Genomic DNA, 18,330 nt, shown 5'->3' on the forward strand with positions numbered 1-18,330 from the left:
CCAGGAGTGCCTCTACTTTGTGGTTTGCAGAAACATATCATGCCGGCCTGGGTTTTGTCTTGGTCTCACATGCAATGGAGCAGTCTAGGAGGGGATTCACTTTCAGACACAGCTGAGTTGAAATCCTACACACTATATTATTCTTGGGCCGGGACAATTTAAACGTGTCAGGAATTCCAGTCAATGAGTAAAATCGTACCGGGTAGATGTTTTTTTTCTTTCAACTTCTCATTTCTTTGCTCTATATCCACAACCTGAAGGGCAGACGTTACAACATTTTAATTTCCACAGAGGCGTGCGTTCTTTCTGGTGAGCACTCGACCTAATAGCAGCTGAATATGCACATCTTTATCCTTTAAAAACAAAACCGCAGAACCACCTGCAACTCACTGGAAGTTGGGGTTATTTTACCTTTTATACGAGCCTGTAAAACTCATTATCATATTGATGTTTTGCATTTTACCGCAGTTTTCCTCTGTTGACCTTTCCGTGCCATCTATGGACTTTCTGCATGCACCTAAGCACCACTACCACCTTGAGGGGCTGCAAGCTCCTCCATCACCCGGAGACATAGCTCCACGCTGTGGGAGATCAGGCCTCCTGCTCTCTGGAATGGTCGCCCCCCCTCCCCTCAACTACCTGAAGGCCCCCACGGATCCTGCCTTCTATGAAAACAGGCCTAAAAACTGCCTATAAACTTCACTCCGCTCCGATTCCTATTATACGGTCTTCTCGTCCATTTTGCTTTGCTTCTTACCTGCTTTTCAACTGCTTGCAACTCGTAATGCTTTCAGAAATGTGCCTCTAATGGAACGGTTTTTATAAATAAATTCATTTGCATCATTATTTTTAGTTCGGTTTGTGAATGAATGAATGAACCTGGTTCAGTACCTGAACCCACTCACCCAGCCGGCCTCACACTCAATAGAGCACTCATTCGTTATTTAAAGGAGCGGTCACATCTACAGAAAAGTGTGCGAGGATTGGCTTCACTGTTCACTTTTGGCAGCCATGGACGGATATGATGTCACACATAGTTAAGGGCAGGTTTGCAAATTTGTATCATGTCCTGTCTCAAGGCTGCATCTGCTTTTTCAAATGTTGTTTCTATTCTCTGGCAAAACAGAATTGTAGATCTCCGGGTGGTGGGACACAGCCAAGACGAGGGACTCCTCCATTTTGGATTTTTGTCGAGGTCATCCAATGACCCTGATGAAGACCGGAGCATATTATTGTATTCTGCCTTGTAAATTATGGGCTTTCTTCTTGTTTCTCTGAGAAAGTACAGTGTGCCTTGGATTTATTAAAGGAGACTTGCTTTTTACAGTCTTGAGAAAGAATAATATGTTCAACTTGCCCTCCCTCGCATTCTGCTGTCATTCAAAATTATTTCTATTGGCTCATTGTGTGAATTCACAGGTCAGAGGTCACTATTGATTAACTTTGTGCAAAGATGAAAGGGTGAAATTGCTTCACAACCAGCAATTATGCTATTTCTTTGCCTTTGCACAGTTTTGAATGGTAGGAGAGGCGAATCTTTGCACACTTTTCTCCCCAATTGTACCCGGCCAATTACCCCACTCTTCCAAGCTGTCCCGGTCATTGCTCACCCCCTCTTCTGAGCCAGGGAGGGCTGCAGACTACCACATGCCTCCTCCGATACATGTGGAGTCACCATCCGCTTCTTTTCACCTGACAGTGAGGAGTTTCGCCAGGGGGAGGTAGGGCGTGGGAGGATCACGCTATTCCCCCCAGTTCCCCCTCCCCCTGAACAGGCGCCCTGACTGACCAGAGGAGGCGCTAGTGCAGTGACCAGGACACATACCCACATCTGGCTTCCCACCCGCAGACACAGCCAATTGTGTCTGTAGGGACGCCGGACCAAGCCGGAGGTAACACAGGAATTCGAACCAGCGATCCCTGTGTTGGTAGACAATGGAATAGACCGCTAGACTACCCGGACGCCCTTCTTTGTACACTTTTCTATAAATATGACCGCTCTGTTACTTACTCACATTGGCTTTTTCTTTCTCTTTCTATTACTCACTCACTCACCCTCAGCGCTGAAGTTTCCAGCCGGTAGTTTATGGGCCTCCAGGGTGCCATCTGTGGGAGACGGCCCAGAGCGAGAGCCCCTGTCACGGGGAAATGCTCGAGCATTATCCCTCTGGATCTCATTGGTGAAACGTGGTACATTCACAGGAATGTTCTCAGGGACCACCTGCACCAGTGGGGGGCCCATGGGCGGCTGCTCGTGCCTTCGCCCATACACCTGCAAGCATCGCTCTTCCAGGGCTCCGATCAACACCGACTGGTTGTTCACCACCGCTGACAGGGCCGCGTACCGGGCCTCTAGCTCCCGGTAACGCGAGGCCAGGCGTAGCGACTCAGTGGTGGCATTGAGGATGCGAGTCTCCAGCTGGGCCAGCTCCAAGGAGTTGTCTCTCTTCCGGATGATCTCGTGAAGCAGCTGCATGTAGAGCTGGGTCACCCTCGAGTTCATGTTCCTACTCTCCTTCCTGAGCAGCTTCATCTCATTCACCAGGTTGCCGTCCACATCCACCACCAGCTTCAGCGTCTCCATCTCCCGACGCTGTTTCGACATTAGGTCACGCACTGCTGCCACGTCCAGACGCGTCACGCGGTCCTTGTCGGTTGCGTAGCCCCGGGCGGCACAGATGGGGCCTGTGATCTTCTGCTCGGGGACCAGGAAGGTGTAGGAACACTTCTTAGACTCACCTCTGTCCTCCGGTGCCCTCCGTACCCGGCTAAAGATGGGGTGCTTGGTAAGGCCCTCGCTGCTGCACCAGAGGGAAAGTCCAAACAGGATAAATAAGCTCCACACACCAGGCTCCATGGTTCCTCCTCACCTTCTCGCCAAGCAAACTAATGATCTACAACATGGGCAGGGAAGAGTGGGTTAGCACTGATCTACTTTATTTGAGCTACAGTACGTGTAAAGCAATCACATACTTTTCTTTTTGGTGTGCCCGTCATGTGCTTCTTGTTCAGTTTTCTTTTTGGCACGCCGTATGTCAACTCCTCTATAATGCTGATGTTTTGTTTTCCCCTCTAATACAAAAAGGTTCAGTAACTATGGTGCCTGTGAAACCAAAGTACCCCAATGGGCAAACACTGGAATTGCAGAGGAGATGGTTTCTGGTGTCTGGTGTCTGGTTTCTGGTGTCTGGTGTCTAGTCTAGACTAAACAGAATAATGGTCATATGAAGAGATTGAACATTTACAATGTGAAAAAAAAGGACTATGTCCAGTGGCACAGCCTTGACCCCCCCCCCCCCCACTCATCATTCTTGCAGACAGATCTGACCTTGGCAAAATCTGCCTTGTGGCTCTTTGATAAGAGGGAGGGGGGTGTAGAGCGGGGAAAGCCCACTCTGATCTGTTATCACAATTCATGTTTAATTCTCGGTTTCCCCTGGGTGTTCATTCATTCTGCACCATACCACATCTGTATCGAATGTCTGGGTGTGTACAAGTCTGGTTTTCACATTACTGTGTAGATCGGTCCTGTTTAGAGTTTCCTCGGAGCCCTCCTGCAGCCTTTTGCACTTCCTTCATTGACTTGCAGTGTGAAGCATTAGTGTCAAAACCCATCAGCTCTCTCGGTAGATGAGTCTGACAATGAAAATAGTTTCCGAAAATGGAGTTTGTTTGGCCCCAGACGATAAGCAATATGTCATGATAGTCATGCAGTTCTCTGACAGATTTATTGGTCAAAATGCAGAGCTGTTTAAATGCTGAGGGTGAAGGGAAGGCGTTGGCAGGCGGTCAATACTGGATCCCACTGACTAATTTTTAAGGCATTCCTTTTTTTTTCTTTTTTTTTTTGCCTTGCTTGCGTAAATAGATAGATTATTTAGAATAAAATAAGTTTGGTGGGAAATGAAGGGATTTGGTATGTTTGTGAAGCAGCAGCAGCAGGAGCAAGAACCCCCGATTTGTGAGTAATGTTTTCTGGAGTCTATTTTTGGAAGGGAAGCTTGTGTTTTGATCTCATTGGCTTTGACAGCAACGAATGGAGCAAGGGAGGGTGACATTCAAAAATGCATTCTAAGTGAAAGATTCATCCTTCCATAGTCAATAGCCGGGCTTTGGCTCTAAAAGTGGGGCAATGGCTGTCCAACCTAAGACCGATCTTGGCCCTCCTGCCAAACCCAGCTCGAGGACAGTCTGTGGAGAATATGGCCGAGGGGGTTTAATAACTATCATCCAACACTTTTGACAGGCACACAATACGACCTACTTCACATCGGCGCCGATCAAAACAAATCCACTGAGGATTTCAAACAGATGCCAGGGAGGCAGCGCTGACTGAAAGACAGAGACAGCGGGGGCACTGAATCATTTTTTGTGGTCTCCTCCTGATGTTTAGTTGCACTGAAAAGTGCTAACCACAACTAATGGGACCGATCCAAAAGCATTACCTAAACCCAAATTGCTGTTGCAGCATAATAGTTCCCTTTATCATTGTCGATGGGGAAAAAGCATGCTTGTCTGCAAGAAAATAGATGATATAAAATTTGTGTGCTTTCGCGAAAGTACACTGACTTGTTGACAGAAAAAAGAGTTTTAGCTGAGATTAATTTCCCATTTCTGCTTTGTTTGGCTTAAAAATACAGCAACAGTATAATTTTTTTTTCTTTTTTGGAAAGAAAGGGAACATTTCCAATGCCTATAATTTACACATAACAGATGGGATACAATTTATTACAGCTTCAATGTGTGTCGGATTATAAACCATCTGAGTTAGTGACGGGGAGTGAAGGAGAGAGGAGACTTAGAGCGAAATAGGCCATGTGTCACAGCTCAAAATCACCTTGCCACCATCGGCCAGATGTTATTACTAACCAGAGAGCTTTTTTTTTTCCTTTCTCCCCTTCGTGATAGCTCAACACCCTGAGTGGCTCGGCTGCAGCAATTGCCCAGTCTGCACGGCTCCACAGCTACACAATATGAATCTCCGGGACTTGAATGACAGTGTTTACACAGAGGCTTGGTGAGCGTCACAGCCGGGGCCGTGAATCTCATCAGCAGTTATGACCGCCGAGTCTCGCGCTCTCGTTAACACCCTGCCGGTCTTCAGCAAGTCGGCCACAGCAGCTCTCTTGCCATTTATTTGTTGACTTATTGAAAAGACATTTTACCCCGTCCTCCCTCAGAGCTGGACCAGCGCCTCATTTGTATAAATGGAGGCATTAGAAAGTAGACAGGTTAAACTTTGTGGTGGCTGTGTGCCCCGGCCCAGGGGAACATGGACAGTGCCAGTGCAGTCTGCTTGTCTGCGCAAATTCATCTCAGTCATCCCGTTACAAAGATTTTGCACAAATAAATCCACTCAACCGGACTGCTGCATGACGTGGGATGAAACGGTTTCAAACTGGGTATTATTTCATTATGTGCAGCCTACTTATCCATTGATTTGCCCATCACTGAAGAGCTTTCCAAAAAGTTAGCAGTAATTTCTGGATAAATACTCCCCCCGCCCCCCCTTTACTTCACCATATAAGACACACGCAAATGCAGAAAAATCAAATTTCATTCATCCAGTCAAATATTTCGACAGAGCGCCAGCGATACACTCGGGCTGCGCCAATAAGCCCACAAGCTATTCTGATGGTGCCACTGATAAATTCTGTCTGGTGAATGGGAAATGTCATCCTGAATTTCCTATGACACACTGAATCTTGCACATGACTTATTTCACAGAACCGTAAGGAGCAGAAGTACACATGCAATTAGAAAGTGCCACCATTTGTAGGCACTGAGAGGAAAAATGAAAAGTTTTCTAAAACTTCCTTTTGGAATTGATGCAACAAGTAAACGAGAGCTTTACCCATTAGTGCAAAATTGCATGGCAATTATGAAGAGCCGTGGATAAAGTGCAAAATTTGCCCTGAGAAATCAATAAAAGATGCTCAAAAGCTGACACTATATTTAATTAAAACTTCCAAAACAGACAGAGCTTTTACTGTTTAGCCTTTTTATTTGACTAGACAGCTCAACTTGCAAATCCTGATTTATAATGATCACCTGCATTTGAAATGTTTTCAAATTTCAAAATTTTAAATTAAAAAAAAAAGAAAGAAAGAAAAATGCATTTGATATGAATTTCATACAGTGACCTGAACAGACACATGAGAGAAGATATACACAGACGATATTGATACCTGTGTTAAGGGGCCGGTGCAGTCTGTGTCGGCTGTGTGCGGGTTGCAGGTAAGGGCCCAGGTTGGTTCCTCAGTAGTGTCTCCTGTGCAGATGCATGCCCTTCATTCTCCTTCTTTCACTCACTCACTCACTCACACAGTCCCTCTATGTCTCTGGTCTCATTTGCAACCAGAAGCAGCATTCAGCTATGACACAGGCAAACACGGTCCACTAAGAGAATACTGGAGGGTGGTCCGTGAGCGCCGAGTAAAGGGGGTGGGTGCGGTGGGTGGGCTGATAGTTTGTTTTTCACTGTAGTTTGAGGAGGGTTTGCCCTGCCCACCTCCCCTAATGTCATGTACAGTTTAGCAAGAATGACAGGACTCCTCCTGATATAAGGTTTCACGGCAAACAAGAAAGTAGCCGAGGGGAAAGAAATGATGAAATGGGACTGGTCCACAGCCAAGATGCGGCAGTGACACAAACCTAATGGCCATGCATTCATCCATTATTTCTCATGAACATATGCACTAAGCCAGTCTCCTGCACATTAGTTTGCCCTCTTTATGGGTACTCTTAGTCAAAACTCCTGTGGAGGTTTTCCTTATGTGAATCGAGGACCGAGGATGCAACAGGGGGTGCTGTCCATTGTCATCCATTATGTTTACCTGTGTTGGAGAATGTGACGTGCTTGTAAAGCCCTCTGGGACGTAACTGTGATGTAGGTTTACATAAACACATTTGACTTCACTTCTCATTAATTATATTAATGACTAATACATAAAATCATCAAATTGCCATTCTCTCTCTCTCTTTATCTCTGTCTCTATCTCTTTGTGTGTGTCTCTCTGTCTCTCCCTCTCCCTCTCGTCTCTCCCTTACCCTCCCTCTCTCTCTCTCTCTGTCTCTGTGTCGCTCTCTCCCTCTCCCTCTCGTCTCTCCCTCACCCTCCCTCTCTCTCTCTCTCTCTCTCTCTCTCTCTCTCTCTCTCTCTCTCTCTCTCTTGCTCTCCCTCACCCTCTCTCTCTCTCTCTCTCTCTCTCTCTCTCTCGTCTCTCCCTCACCCTCCCTCTGTCTCTCTCTCTGTGTCTCTCTCTCTCTCTCTCTCTCTCTCTCTCTCTCTCTCTCTCTCTCTCTCTCTCTCTCTCTCTCTCTCTCTCTCTCTCTCTCTCTCTTTCTCTTTGTGTCTCTCCCTCTACATCTCCCTCTCTCCATCCCCCCCCCCCCTCTCTCTCTGATGAGCTGATCTTGGGGAGTGTCCTGAGATGATTCAGATTCTGTGAATCTTGTGTTACTGACCATGTTGGTCTTTATGTTGTAACTTTTTTTGCAATTTTTATTAAAGTATTGTTGAAAATCAAATCTCTCTGTCTCTTTCTCTCTCTCCCTCCATCTCTGTCTCTCCCCCCCTCTCTCTCTCTTTGTCTCTGTCTCAGAAACACACACACGCACACACACAGAGCAGCACACGCTAACTCCCATTCAGTCAAAGCATGCATGCAACCATTCGCCTCATTCACACAACCACACAGAACTATTTCTCAGTCATTTTTGTTCCGCCTTACAAACCTGTTTCCTATCAAGCCCATGATCCCATAATCCAGTAGCTTCAGTACAATAATAAGAGGTCTGTTTTGGATGGGAGTTTTTCTCATTTTGTTTGTTGCATAAGGATGTGTGCATGTGTCTCCTTTGAGTTATTGGCAGATGTGTTTATTTGGATGTTGACACAATGTGCAGCGCTCTTCGCAGGCAAAAAGGACACCTTTTGGTGATATGGTTTTTGACAGGGGAGGAAGTGCAGCCTTAGAATCATGGGACTTCTCTGTTGCAAAATGCTTTTGCACGTGGGAGAAAACGTTTGCTTTTGCTAATGCGATAACTCAACAGGAAAGTTTAAGTGCGTACGTCCTCAAGTGTGTGTGGGTATTAGAGCATATGCTGCACTGTGTGTGTGTGTGTGTGTGTGTGTGATGTGCGTGCGTGTGTGTGTGTGTCTGTCACCAAGGCGGATGTCTGTATAAGACAGAGGTCCTCCTATCTAAGCATGTGTGTGTTTCCAGGGAAAGGTTTCTAAAGGCAGCTGAGACACCTAACATCTCACTTGTATTCATGCCTTGAAGAGAATTTTTCTGGAACAATAATACATTTTAAAAAAACCTATTTCTTCCTAGATGTACTTTGTTTTGTTTTTTTGTTTTTTTGTTTAGAAATAGAAAATAAGAGAAAACCTGGGAACAATGATAAATAATATTGTTGGTCATTGCTGTCCCTGTATTAGTAAGTTAAAGAGAGGAGTACTCCTGCTGCATTTAACCTCAATTACATGGGGCTTTATTTGACGTGTGGCTCTGAATGTTTCAGTTCATATACAACGCAATGACGAGAGAGAGAGTATTTCTTCTCCGTCTGGACACTAAAAGGCCGATAGGGATTTATCCAAATGATCCACTCCTTACAATAAATTAATTTCTCAGTCAGTTTAGAGTTTCTCAGTCGTAAGCATCTGTCTGTGTATGTGTGTGTATGTGTGTGTGTGTGTGCGTGCGTGCGTGCGTGTGCGTAATTTCTCTGTCCTTTGTCGGCAAGAAATTAGCATCAATTCTATGATCAAATGAACTTCGCACGTAAAAGGAATTTGACTTCTTGTAGGTAATAGGTTTGAGTTACTGCTCCCTCAGTGAGCTCATTGCCCCTCCTTGTGGCTAAAGGCGTTAACAACCCCTGCGAGTCCATTGCCACAGGGACTTGCAAACACTCTTTTGTACTTTAATCTTCTTCTTTCGACTTGTTCCTCGTTGTTTCTTTTGTACTTTAATAAGGACAAATAATAAGGGAGTTACTAACAAAGTAAATAAAAGTATCGATCTCTAGATAGATAGATAGATAGATAGATAGATAGATAGATAGATAGATAGATAGATAGATAGATAGATAGATAGATAGATAGATAGATAGATAGATAGGCAAAAAAACACAAATTAATAATCAGGCAGACAGACTGCTAAACAACGGCGCAAACTGTCTGCACCAATGCAAAAGCTTGGTTGGTGACGTAGCGAGGCTGGCCAATCGGAAGTTGTTGTCTTTTTTTGGACCAATCAGAAGTGGCCAGGCTGTGACAGGTCCATACGAGATGGCGACAGCAGCGACTGAAACAAGAAACCGGCTAATAAACTAAAAACAAAAACAACAAACAAAACTTTTTAACAGTTTGTGTCATTTGCTAAAGGAGTTTGTGTCATCGGACTAACTCTTTTGTATGAAATAATGCAGCTTGATTTAAAATTTCAACCCAGAGCTTTATGATCTACAATCGAGTCTCTGTGTATTTTGTCTTTGCCGTGTGTTTACTTTACGAATATGGTGAGTTGCATCTTTTCTAATCTCGCTTGTGTTTCTTTGCGTTGCTCTTTTGATGTTTGCTAACCTCAAAAAACACACATACCTTGGCTTCATGGCCATTCTTCTGTCCACTTGCCCAGCAGAGATCAGTTGGATTAGCTGATTTAGCGGGGCTTACGTGACTGCACTAAACTCATCTGTTACGGATATAATTAGAAGGCTTGTAGTGTTGCAGACCCAGTGACACTGTGGGTGCGACCCTCTAAGCGCGGTTAACCGTCTAATCATAGGCGTTTCCAAAATATCACGATTATTCTGAAAACAACATGTTTCTTTGCTAGACATCACTGCAAGTAGTATGGTGAATGAGGCAGTCATATAGACCTTTCACACATTTTGATCTAATGAGGAATTAATGAGATAATAAAGAAAAAAAGAACAAGATCATGAATTCCATTGCACTTGTCCTCAAACATTTTGTATTTAATCAGATAATGAAATGACTTCTGATGTGATTCTAGGATGCAGAAGGCCCCAGGGCCCTGTCCGGCCTGTGTCTGGCTCAGGTGTGCCGCTGCCTCGACCTTTTGTGTGTCAGGCGAGCAGATGGCTCCCTGAGCCTCAGCTGGGCCCCAGTTCTCCCACAGGAAGTGGCTGACCAGCTACTGCGTGAGATGGCAGCTGACGGTAAGCCAGGAGGACAGTAAAGTCCAACAGTATCAGATAGAGACTGAGAGCAACTACGGCCCTCAAACTCAGCGCTTCATTGGCGGGAGGAGCAAGTGGTCTCACTCCTCAGGGTCGACGTTAAGGTCAAACCCTACTAGAATTGCTTATGTTGTTCTTAAGATATTTGTTCACATCTTCCTCCCCAGGACGACTGAGCGACAGGACCATTGGAATTTTCCGTGACTACAAAAAGCTCCGCCTGCGACAAGCATTTATTCGCTGCTGTCCGGTGTCTGCAGAAGCCTTTCGCCTTGCCCTCTCCCCTCACCGCCTTCAGGAACTGGATGCCTCCTGGATCCCTGGGAATCTGACTGGGGCTGACATCCTCTCAGGCCTGGCCTCCAACCCAGAATGCAGACACAGCCTACAGAGACTGTCTTTGAATGGTCTGCATCTGGACTGGGAGTCTCTTGGGGAGGATGGAGGGACACGTGTTAAAGGCTTTAGTTCCCTCCAGGGCCTGAAGGGGCTGGCAGTGGCCAACACAGACCTGAGTGATGCTGTCCTGGAGGACATCTGCTCTCTCCCTCGGCTGGAGAGCCTGGATATCTCCAGTAGTGCCGTCACAGATCTCACAGCCCTCCTGGAGTGCAGAGTGACCCTGAGATCTTTGATTGCCCACAGACTCTGGCAACTTGATATGTCCCCCACAAGGTTGCTTTTTGTCCTCAGCCAGCTCCACAGTCTCAGGCACCTGGACTTTTCAGATGACCGCTTTGTTGGATCATCCACCGATGACAATGCCACTGGGAAGGAAGATGAAGCGGTGCGCCAACTTCTGGAGGGAAGCCCCCAAGTCCTCCCTTCCCTCATTTCTCTGGACGTGTCGGGACGTAAGAGAATCTCAGAGGCAGCAATCAGGGCATTTGTGGAGGCCAGGAGTGGACTGGTGTTCCTGGGCCTGTTGGCCACTGGTGTTAGCTCCTGTGACATCTTCTCTTCACAGAGAAATTTAAAAGTAATAATTGCTCTGTTGTTATAAGACAATCTGAGAATATTACACACACTTTTAAATAATTCAAGTTAAGTAAAGATTTAAATCTCTTGGTTTATATTCCATCCATCCATTGTCTGTACCCTCCTAATCTAATTTGTGGGGGAGGGGGGGAGCAGGAGTCTATCCTAGCAGGCATTGGGCAGAAGGCAGAGACACCCTGGACAAGTCACTAGTCCATCACAGGGCCCACACACACTCACTCACATACCATTCACACCTATGGGCAGTTTGAGTATTCAAATTCTTGGAACTTCTATGTCATTTGGACTTAGGTTGTTTTACATATTTTTTTTATTAAATTCTTATGACATTGTTTTCAGTTTGACTTAGTTGGAGGTGTGAACATTTTAGAGGATGTTATGGCTTTTTCAGTTGTATGACCTCTTGCTCAGTTCAATTTCTGACAGTTCTCACTTGCTGTGTGTGTGTGTGTGTGTGTGTGTGTGTGTGTGTGTGTGTGTGTGTGTGTGTGTGTGTGTGTGTGTGTGTGTGTGTGTGTGTGTGCGTGTGTGTGTGTGTGCGTGCGCGTGTGTGTGTGCGTGTGTGCGTGCATGTGACCAGGTGGCAGGAGAGGCCAATGAGAACCAGGTATGTGAGGCATTAAGAAGGTACAATGAGAGGGAGAATTTCACACAAGAGGCACTCATCCATCTCTACAATATAACTGCTAACATGGACAAACCTCGCCCAAATATCCTCAAGGTGCCTCACTACACACCCCTTTCCTCTTCACACAGGACATCCTGGTCACTATTGTACAAAAGGCAGAATCTTTTGATATCAAAGATTGGATTGCACTACACAAAATATGTACTGGAATGGGTATTAATCAAAACTGTTATTCAACCATTACACATATTTCATCCCTCTTCTGCCCAGAGGCTTTGGAATGGTACAGTACCTAGGAAAAGTCATACGACTACCAGTAGTTTTTTTTTTACTGTTAATGATGCCTTTTGAGCAATTGTACATAAAATACCTTGGACGAGAACACCACAGTGGTTGCTGGTGAAGAAGGGGAAAGCCTGAAACTCCCTCCTCATCCTACCCCACCTTTGCTCTGCCTCACCCATCCCGTCTAGCCAGACGTTCCTACCTAGTTCTGGGTGTAGAAGCATCTGTTAGCGGTCTCAAAAAACAAGCCCGTATGGTGAATCTGATGCTAAACTTACTTTGACCTCCTTTTACTTGTAGCTGGTGGTGAGTGGGATGCAGAGTCACCTGAGCTCCCTGCATGTGCAGCTAGTGGCCACGGCGTGTGTGTTCAACCTGACCACCCAGGACCTGGCGGAGTCCATGCCCGTTCACCTGCTCAGCAGCGCAGTCAACCAGCTGCTGCATGCCATGAACAGCTTCCCCAACCACCAGCAGGTAGGGAGAGTTCATCCATGGTCCACGCTGCTGTCATTACAATGTAGTTACAGAGCAACAAGCTGTCACCAAACACAGATGCATCTGTTGTCACTAGTCGACTTGTTGGCCTGATGTTGAGTAAATATCTAACTTGAGCTTGTTGGATTTGGTAACAGCGTCAACTGTCTCTGTCTTCTCGTTGAAGTTTGATCACCAACGTTAGTTTTGTTTGGAGCGCCTTGTTAAGCTCGTGTTTTTACATACTACACAGTCAGTTGCGTTCGTAGTTTAATCTTGTTCCTTTTCTGACTGAATTACACCATAAATATGTGAATAAGAGCTGCAACTTTAAGGGTTATCAAAATACACGTACAGGTGGGATTGTGGGATGTCCCTCACAGATTTTTTCTTTTGTAGAAACAAATGGGGACACAGCAGTTTATTTTTCCTATTTGTAAAAGTTTGAAAAGCTTGCCCAAAGCTGAAAGTGAACTTTTGATAAACATGTAGAGTATTTGTCATTTTATGATAGCACTGTTATGTATGAAAATATTTTCTCTCTCTCTCTTTCTGTCGCTCTCCATTTCTTTCTCGTCCTCTCTCCCACACACATACACAAACAAGGACACGTCAATTCACATCACATTATAATCTAAAAATCATTTTAATGTACTCATATGGAAGTCTTTTGCCCATATTGCTGTTCATTGCGTTCTCTGTCTCCTTCTCTTCAGGTGCAGAAGAACTGTCTGCTTGCGCTGTGCAGCGACTACATCCTTCAGGATGTTCCTTTTGACAAGTCAGTTTATTTTACACCAATTAGGTTGCGCTATGTTACACAAAACTTCTGCAATGTCAATATTTATCTGTATATTGTATTATATTATCCATACTAAGCAATGTATCTACTGAATCCTGAATTTGAAAAAAAAGTTCTGGTAAATTGTAAAAACACCGAATAGGCTTTTTGACTAAGGAGTAGACTTGCAGAAAAGTGAATGTCGACCTTTACTTTGATCCAAGCCTTGTCAGTGTTTTGTGTGTGATCTCAATGCCATTTCTGTGGTTTAGGTATTTAGCAGCCAAGCTGGTGATGAGCTTGCTGAGCAGCCACGAGGATCCCACCCTGCAGAGAATGGCTGTGGCTGTCATCTCTATTCTAGTAGCAAAGGTCAAGACAGACGTGCAGTAATTCTCCATTGTTCAGCTCCAGTTACAATAGTGTGGCACTTCTTATTCCCATCTATTAAGCATCACGCCTTAACAGGCAACATTCAATTAACACCAGTTTTGGTTGTATTTTAGACATAGTCTGATACTTGGAAATTTGGGGTTCAATCACCATTGCAAAAAGTAGCCTCAATTTCCTGTTTTATGATCTCATTCAGTTGTGTTTGGTAGTTAATGAGCCTATTTCTCTGTGAAATCTGATGAAACCCTGTAGACTAGTAAATTATGCATGGCAAACAGCAAGGTAAAGTATTGAAATGTATTGATACATTATCCCACAAGGGTTATCTTCAAGTGAGCTCCATCTCATTGTTATTTTTAGGGATGATTCACATGTTGACTTGTGGTTTTGACTTGGCAAAAAGTCAACCACTGATCTGTTTGTTTTATTTGCAGTTGTCCACAGAGGAGACCGCACAGCTGGGCACTGACAAGTCTATTATGAAGGTATGTGTACCGTTACACGGTGTTTACTTTCAATCTCAATCTTACACTACTTCCTTTGTCTAGCAGTGGAAATATGTGTGATTCTACTTCTCCCCCTACTCCTTCTCTCTGGTTTTCAATTACGTACTGTATATTTTCATTCACTCTGCACTATCGCTTTCTGCAGTTCTCCATTGACTTTTGCCTTCTCTATTTACCACTACTTTGCTATTCCGTACTTCTCTATACCTCTATGCAGTCAAACCCAGTCGTCCTTCTGCTTGAATCTGTCTATACAGTGTTTATCTGTTTTTGCAGTCATTTGTAAACTGTATTTCAGTTGTACTATTATTTAGTTCACCACTGCACACACAACAGGGAGTAAATGTCTACTGTATTCTAAAAATGGTATGAAAGTTGAACCTTGTATCTGTCTTTGTTCTTTCATGCTGTCTTTGCCATCTCTTCTTTCTGTATATCCTAACCCCGTCTTTTTTCTTGCTTTCTCTCTCGTTCTCATTCTCCCTTCCTACCTACCTCACTGTCAGTTCCTCACGGCTCTTCCTCTCTTTCCACCATTCTCTCCCTGATAGCAGCTGCTGGGTATTGTGCAGCAGAAAGCGATGATGGGCGTGGTGGACACCACTCTGAAGTTTGCCCTGAGTGCTCTCTGGAACCTCACCGATGAGACGCCCACTGCAGCCCGCCACTTCATCCAATGCCAGGGCCTGGAGCTGTATGAGGAGGTGTTGGAGGTAATGTCATAAAGCCCAAGCAAACACTGGTGTACTCAGTGAAACACACACACACACACACACACACACACACACACACACACACACACACACACACACACACACACACACACACACACACACACAAGCACGCCACAGTCATATTAGCAGGAATCCACACACACAAGCGAGCATGCACACATGCATATTGTATACAAACAGCAATATGGCTGTGCCTGAGCTCATACACACACATAAGAGAACATGAGAATATACTAGAAGCACTTACATATACATGAAATACAGTTGCTGAACATTATATTCTTTAAAAATGAATGAAAAATACTTGTTCTCTATAGATCCTAGAACCTATTATAATACAGTATGAGTTGTACAAAGTTTCACAAAATTTGCAATTCTATCTCCTCTTGCTGCCCCCTTTTTGCATTGCAGTCCTACTACACTGAATCGTCCATTCAGCAGAAAGTTCTGGGCCTTCTGGTGGGTTTGGTGTGTGTACATGGTGTGTCATTTAGTCAGTGTGCTACCTGTTGTAACATAAACATGCATGTTTTAATATTTTTAGCTTTTTAAGAATGATTTTTGAAGCCTACACAGAGAGTATCTGCTCAAAAAGAAATCACTCTTCCTTTAAACTAAAGGGCTGGATTCTCTTATAGTCCAGTTGTAACTTTTCCCCAACTTCTTACTTTTGTTGTACAACCATTCTCATACATGGATCCTGCTGTCTTGTGACCCCAGAAAGAAAAGCATCTGGAATTTGGAAGATCTGTTAGCTATTTTCATATTCTTCAACACCATTTGAAGTTGATTTCCCGACATGAATTAATATGATTCTGTCTGTGGAAAGGGTACTAATTCTTGTGGATGCAAAGTGACTTGCATGCTGAAAATTTTGTGGATTCATTTGTACACCCAGCCCCCCAGTCTTATCTTGTGACCTTTAACACTTGTGTGATAAGGCGACACGCTGTATTGATTATTTTTACTTTCATTACTACTATTCAGCTGAGCTCAGCACCATCTTATCTCCTGTTGTTCTAGAACAACATAGCAGAGGTGGTGGATCTGCAGGGGGACCTGATGGAAGAGGACCTGTTGGAGCACATCCTCAACCTGCTGCAGGACTCCCAGGTGGAGGTCGGGGTCCGCTACTTTGCTGGGGGGGTCCTGGCTCAGCTCACCTCCAGACCAGAGGCCTGGACGCTGGAAGAAGAGCTCCACACAGCCATTTTGGAACAGCTAGTATGTTGTGTGTGTGTGTGTGTGTATTGGGGGGTATGACAGTGGTTAATGGTGGTCTGTATGTTCATGTGCCATCAGGCAGTAAGTGAATCTATGACTTCCTCGACTTTTTCCCCCCTTTTTTCAGCATGCTTGCATAATGACATGGATCCCACCTGAGAGAGAAATGGTGTCTTACAGGTGAGTGGGGGAGAAAAAAAAACTAACGAAAATACAAATTATAAGCACCACAACCTGCATTTTCAAATTATTCCAATTATTTTATTTGGGAATATTACTTGAACTAGATCTTATATTTTACACCTAATTATATTGTTTGAAAATGCCTTTTTTATGGTTTTGCTTTTGGTTTTTAGTTCCCTCAGTGCTGTCACATAGGCACCATCATGGTAGGACTGACTAACAGTGCAGAAAAGAGTCACAGAAAGTTTTAGATAATCAAAAGGAGGTCTCACTCTAGTGTCATTTCCAGTGATTGACAGCTTATCTTGTACTGTCTGGTTGGTGCGGGTATTGCAAACGCCACCTGTCAGGGGCCCTAGACAATGTAAAACAAATGTTCATAATGTAATTAGTTGCAAATGCAATTGGACCCAGTTATGCTGTATCTCCTTCCCGTCTCACTTTACTCTTTCATTTCAGATCATTTCGTCCGTTCATCCCTCTGCTCCAGACCTCCCAGCCCTCTGGGGTGCAACTGTGGGCTGCCTGGGCCATACATCTGGTCTGCAGTCAGAACAGTAAGACAAACAAACGGACTACCGTGGAAGTGTTTTATTTGGGGGGATCTTGCAGGAGGGTTAGCCGTGATGGCTGCAGGGTGTTATATGTATTGGATAGACGGGATCATTGCCTTTGTCAGTTTTTATTTTGTGATTGCTCTCTATTTAATGAGGACTATGTTATCCTATCAAATGTGAAATGGAGCTGCTCAGAGGACGGACCAAATTTCACCTCATTTGATCGATCATCAGTTTGGATTTTAGCAGTTAAAATGTAAAAGATGGATTTATCAATTGATGGATATAGTCACCGTGTTGGGCACCACTGATAATGTGATGGCGGGGTTGATCAGTGTTGACCGGTCATTCTGGTTTGATTCCTTTCTCTTGTTCCCTCACTACTGCCGCCTCATCCACACAAACACCCCTCCTCTACCTCTCTTTTTATTCTAGCTACACATTACTGCAGTATGCTCCGGAGCGAAGGTGTCGTCAATCTGCTGAGGGGTTTGGCAGCACACACCGACACCCACAGTGACATCAGAAGACTGGTAGAGCTCATCCTCTGTATGGCAGATCAACATCCGAGTCACACAAGGCCCCTCAACAACCAGCCAGGACCTCAAAGTTCATGATTTCAGCACCGGGATGACAAATGTAAATGTTGTGCATTTTTTTAGACTTATGCTCAGGAAAATAGAGGTGTGAGTTCGGAGGAATGTGATTATTTGTAAGTATTTTGAGGTAAGATTTTTATTTAAATCTCATTTTAGGAAATATTCATTGAAATGTATTATGTATGAATGAATACTCCAATTAATAGAGACATATGAATACCTTTTCTATCAACGCTTTTTTCAGCTCTATGGCTAGATCCCAAGACTGTCACTAGATGGTGCTTAAACACTGTACTGTAGCTCCAGGGCAATTTTGTTCTCAGAATCTGTCTGGAAAAACACTTTATGCATTATTAATTTAATAGAAGTGAGCAGAAAAAAGAAAAAAGATATACGTGTCCTGTGGTAAGTTAGCGAAACATCCTGAACCCTTTGTGCTCTGCCCAGCTGTAATACGCATTGGATCTGTAACCGAGGGCGTCATTATAAAACAGTCATGCTCGAAATCAAAGTACGTTACTCCATCTCTCTCCTCCCCTCACCCTCTCTTTCCTCCCTCGATCGGCTCTCTAATGTATCCTAGATACAGAATTCATCATTTTATGTAACACAGGCAAGAAGAGGGGACTGCTCATAGGCATCCATGGAGTCTGTCCTAACTTGGCCTATTAATAATTCCTTTTGAAAAGTGGATTAACAAGCTCAAACAAATGTTTGAGCCATACCGTCATGTTCAAATTTTA

At 44.4% G+C, this 18,330-nt stretch overlaps 2 protein-coding genes across 3 annotated transcripts in view; one reads left to right on the plus strand and one right to left on the minus strand.

Moving 5' to 3' along the window:
• angptl1b (angiopoietin-like 1b) overlaps positions 1-6,305 on the minus strand; it is a 12,905-nt gene extending 6,600 nt beyond the window's left edge. Inside the window, exons 1-2 of the mRNA XM_056293218.1 lie at positions 6,189-6,305; positions 2,056-2,894 (exon numbers count right to left, since the gene is read on the minus strand). Coding sequence (XP_056149193.1) covers positions 2,056-2,857 — 802 coding nt within the window. The 5' untranslated portion in view covers positions 2,858-2,894; positions 6,189-6,305. The remainder of the gene's footprint in view (positions 1-2,055; positions 2,895-6,188) is intronic.
• Positions 6,306-9,315: 3,010 nt separating this feature from the next.
• LOC130123936 (protein zyg-11 homolog) lies at positions 9,316-18,096 on the plus strand. 2 transcript variants are annotated; one of them, XM_056293266.1, is made up of 14 exons: positions 9,316-9,534; positions 10,035-10,200; positions 10,389-11,200; positions 11,801-11,941; positions 12,434-12,610; positions 13,327-13,391; positions 13,664-13,763; positions 14,219-14,269; positions 14,842-15,003; positions 15,436-15,483; positions 16,048-16,248; positions 16,376-16,428; positions 16,891-16,988; positions 17,424-18,096. In XM_056293266.1, the coding sequence occupies exons 1-14, from the start codon at positions 9,532-9,534 to the stop codon at positions 17,603-17,605; spliced, it is 2,259 nt and encodes a 752-aa protein (XP_056149241.1). In that variant the 5' UTR covers positions 9,316-9,531; the 3' UTR covers positions 17,606-18,096. The 2 variants fall into 2 exon arrangements, with proteins under 2 accessions (XP_056149241.1, XP_056149242.1); XM_056293267.1 differs by lacking the exon at positions 15,436-15,483.
• The last annotated feature ends 234 nt before the right edge of the window (positions 18,097-18,330 follow it).

Source organism: Lampris incognitus, chromosome 14 (assembly GCF_029633865.1).
Source record: "Lampris incognitus isolate fLamInc1 chromosome 14, fLamInc1.hap2, whole genome shotgun sequence".
Taxonomy (NCBI): domain Eukaryota; kingdom Metazoa; phylum Chordata; class Actinopteri; order Lampriformes; family Lampridae; genus Lampris; species Lampris incognitus.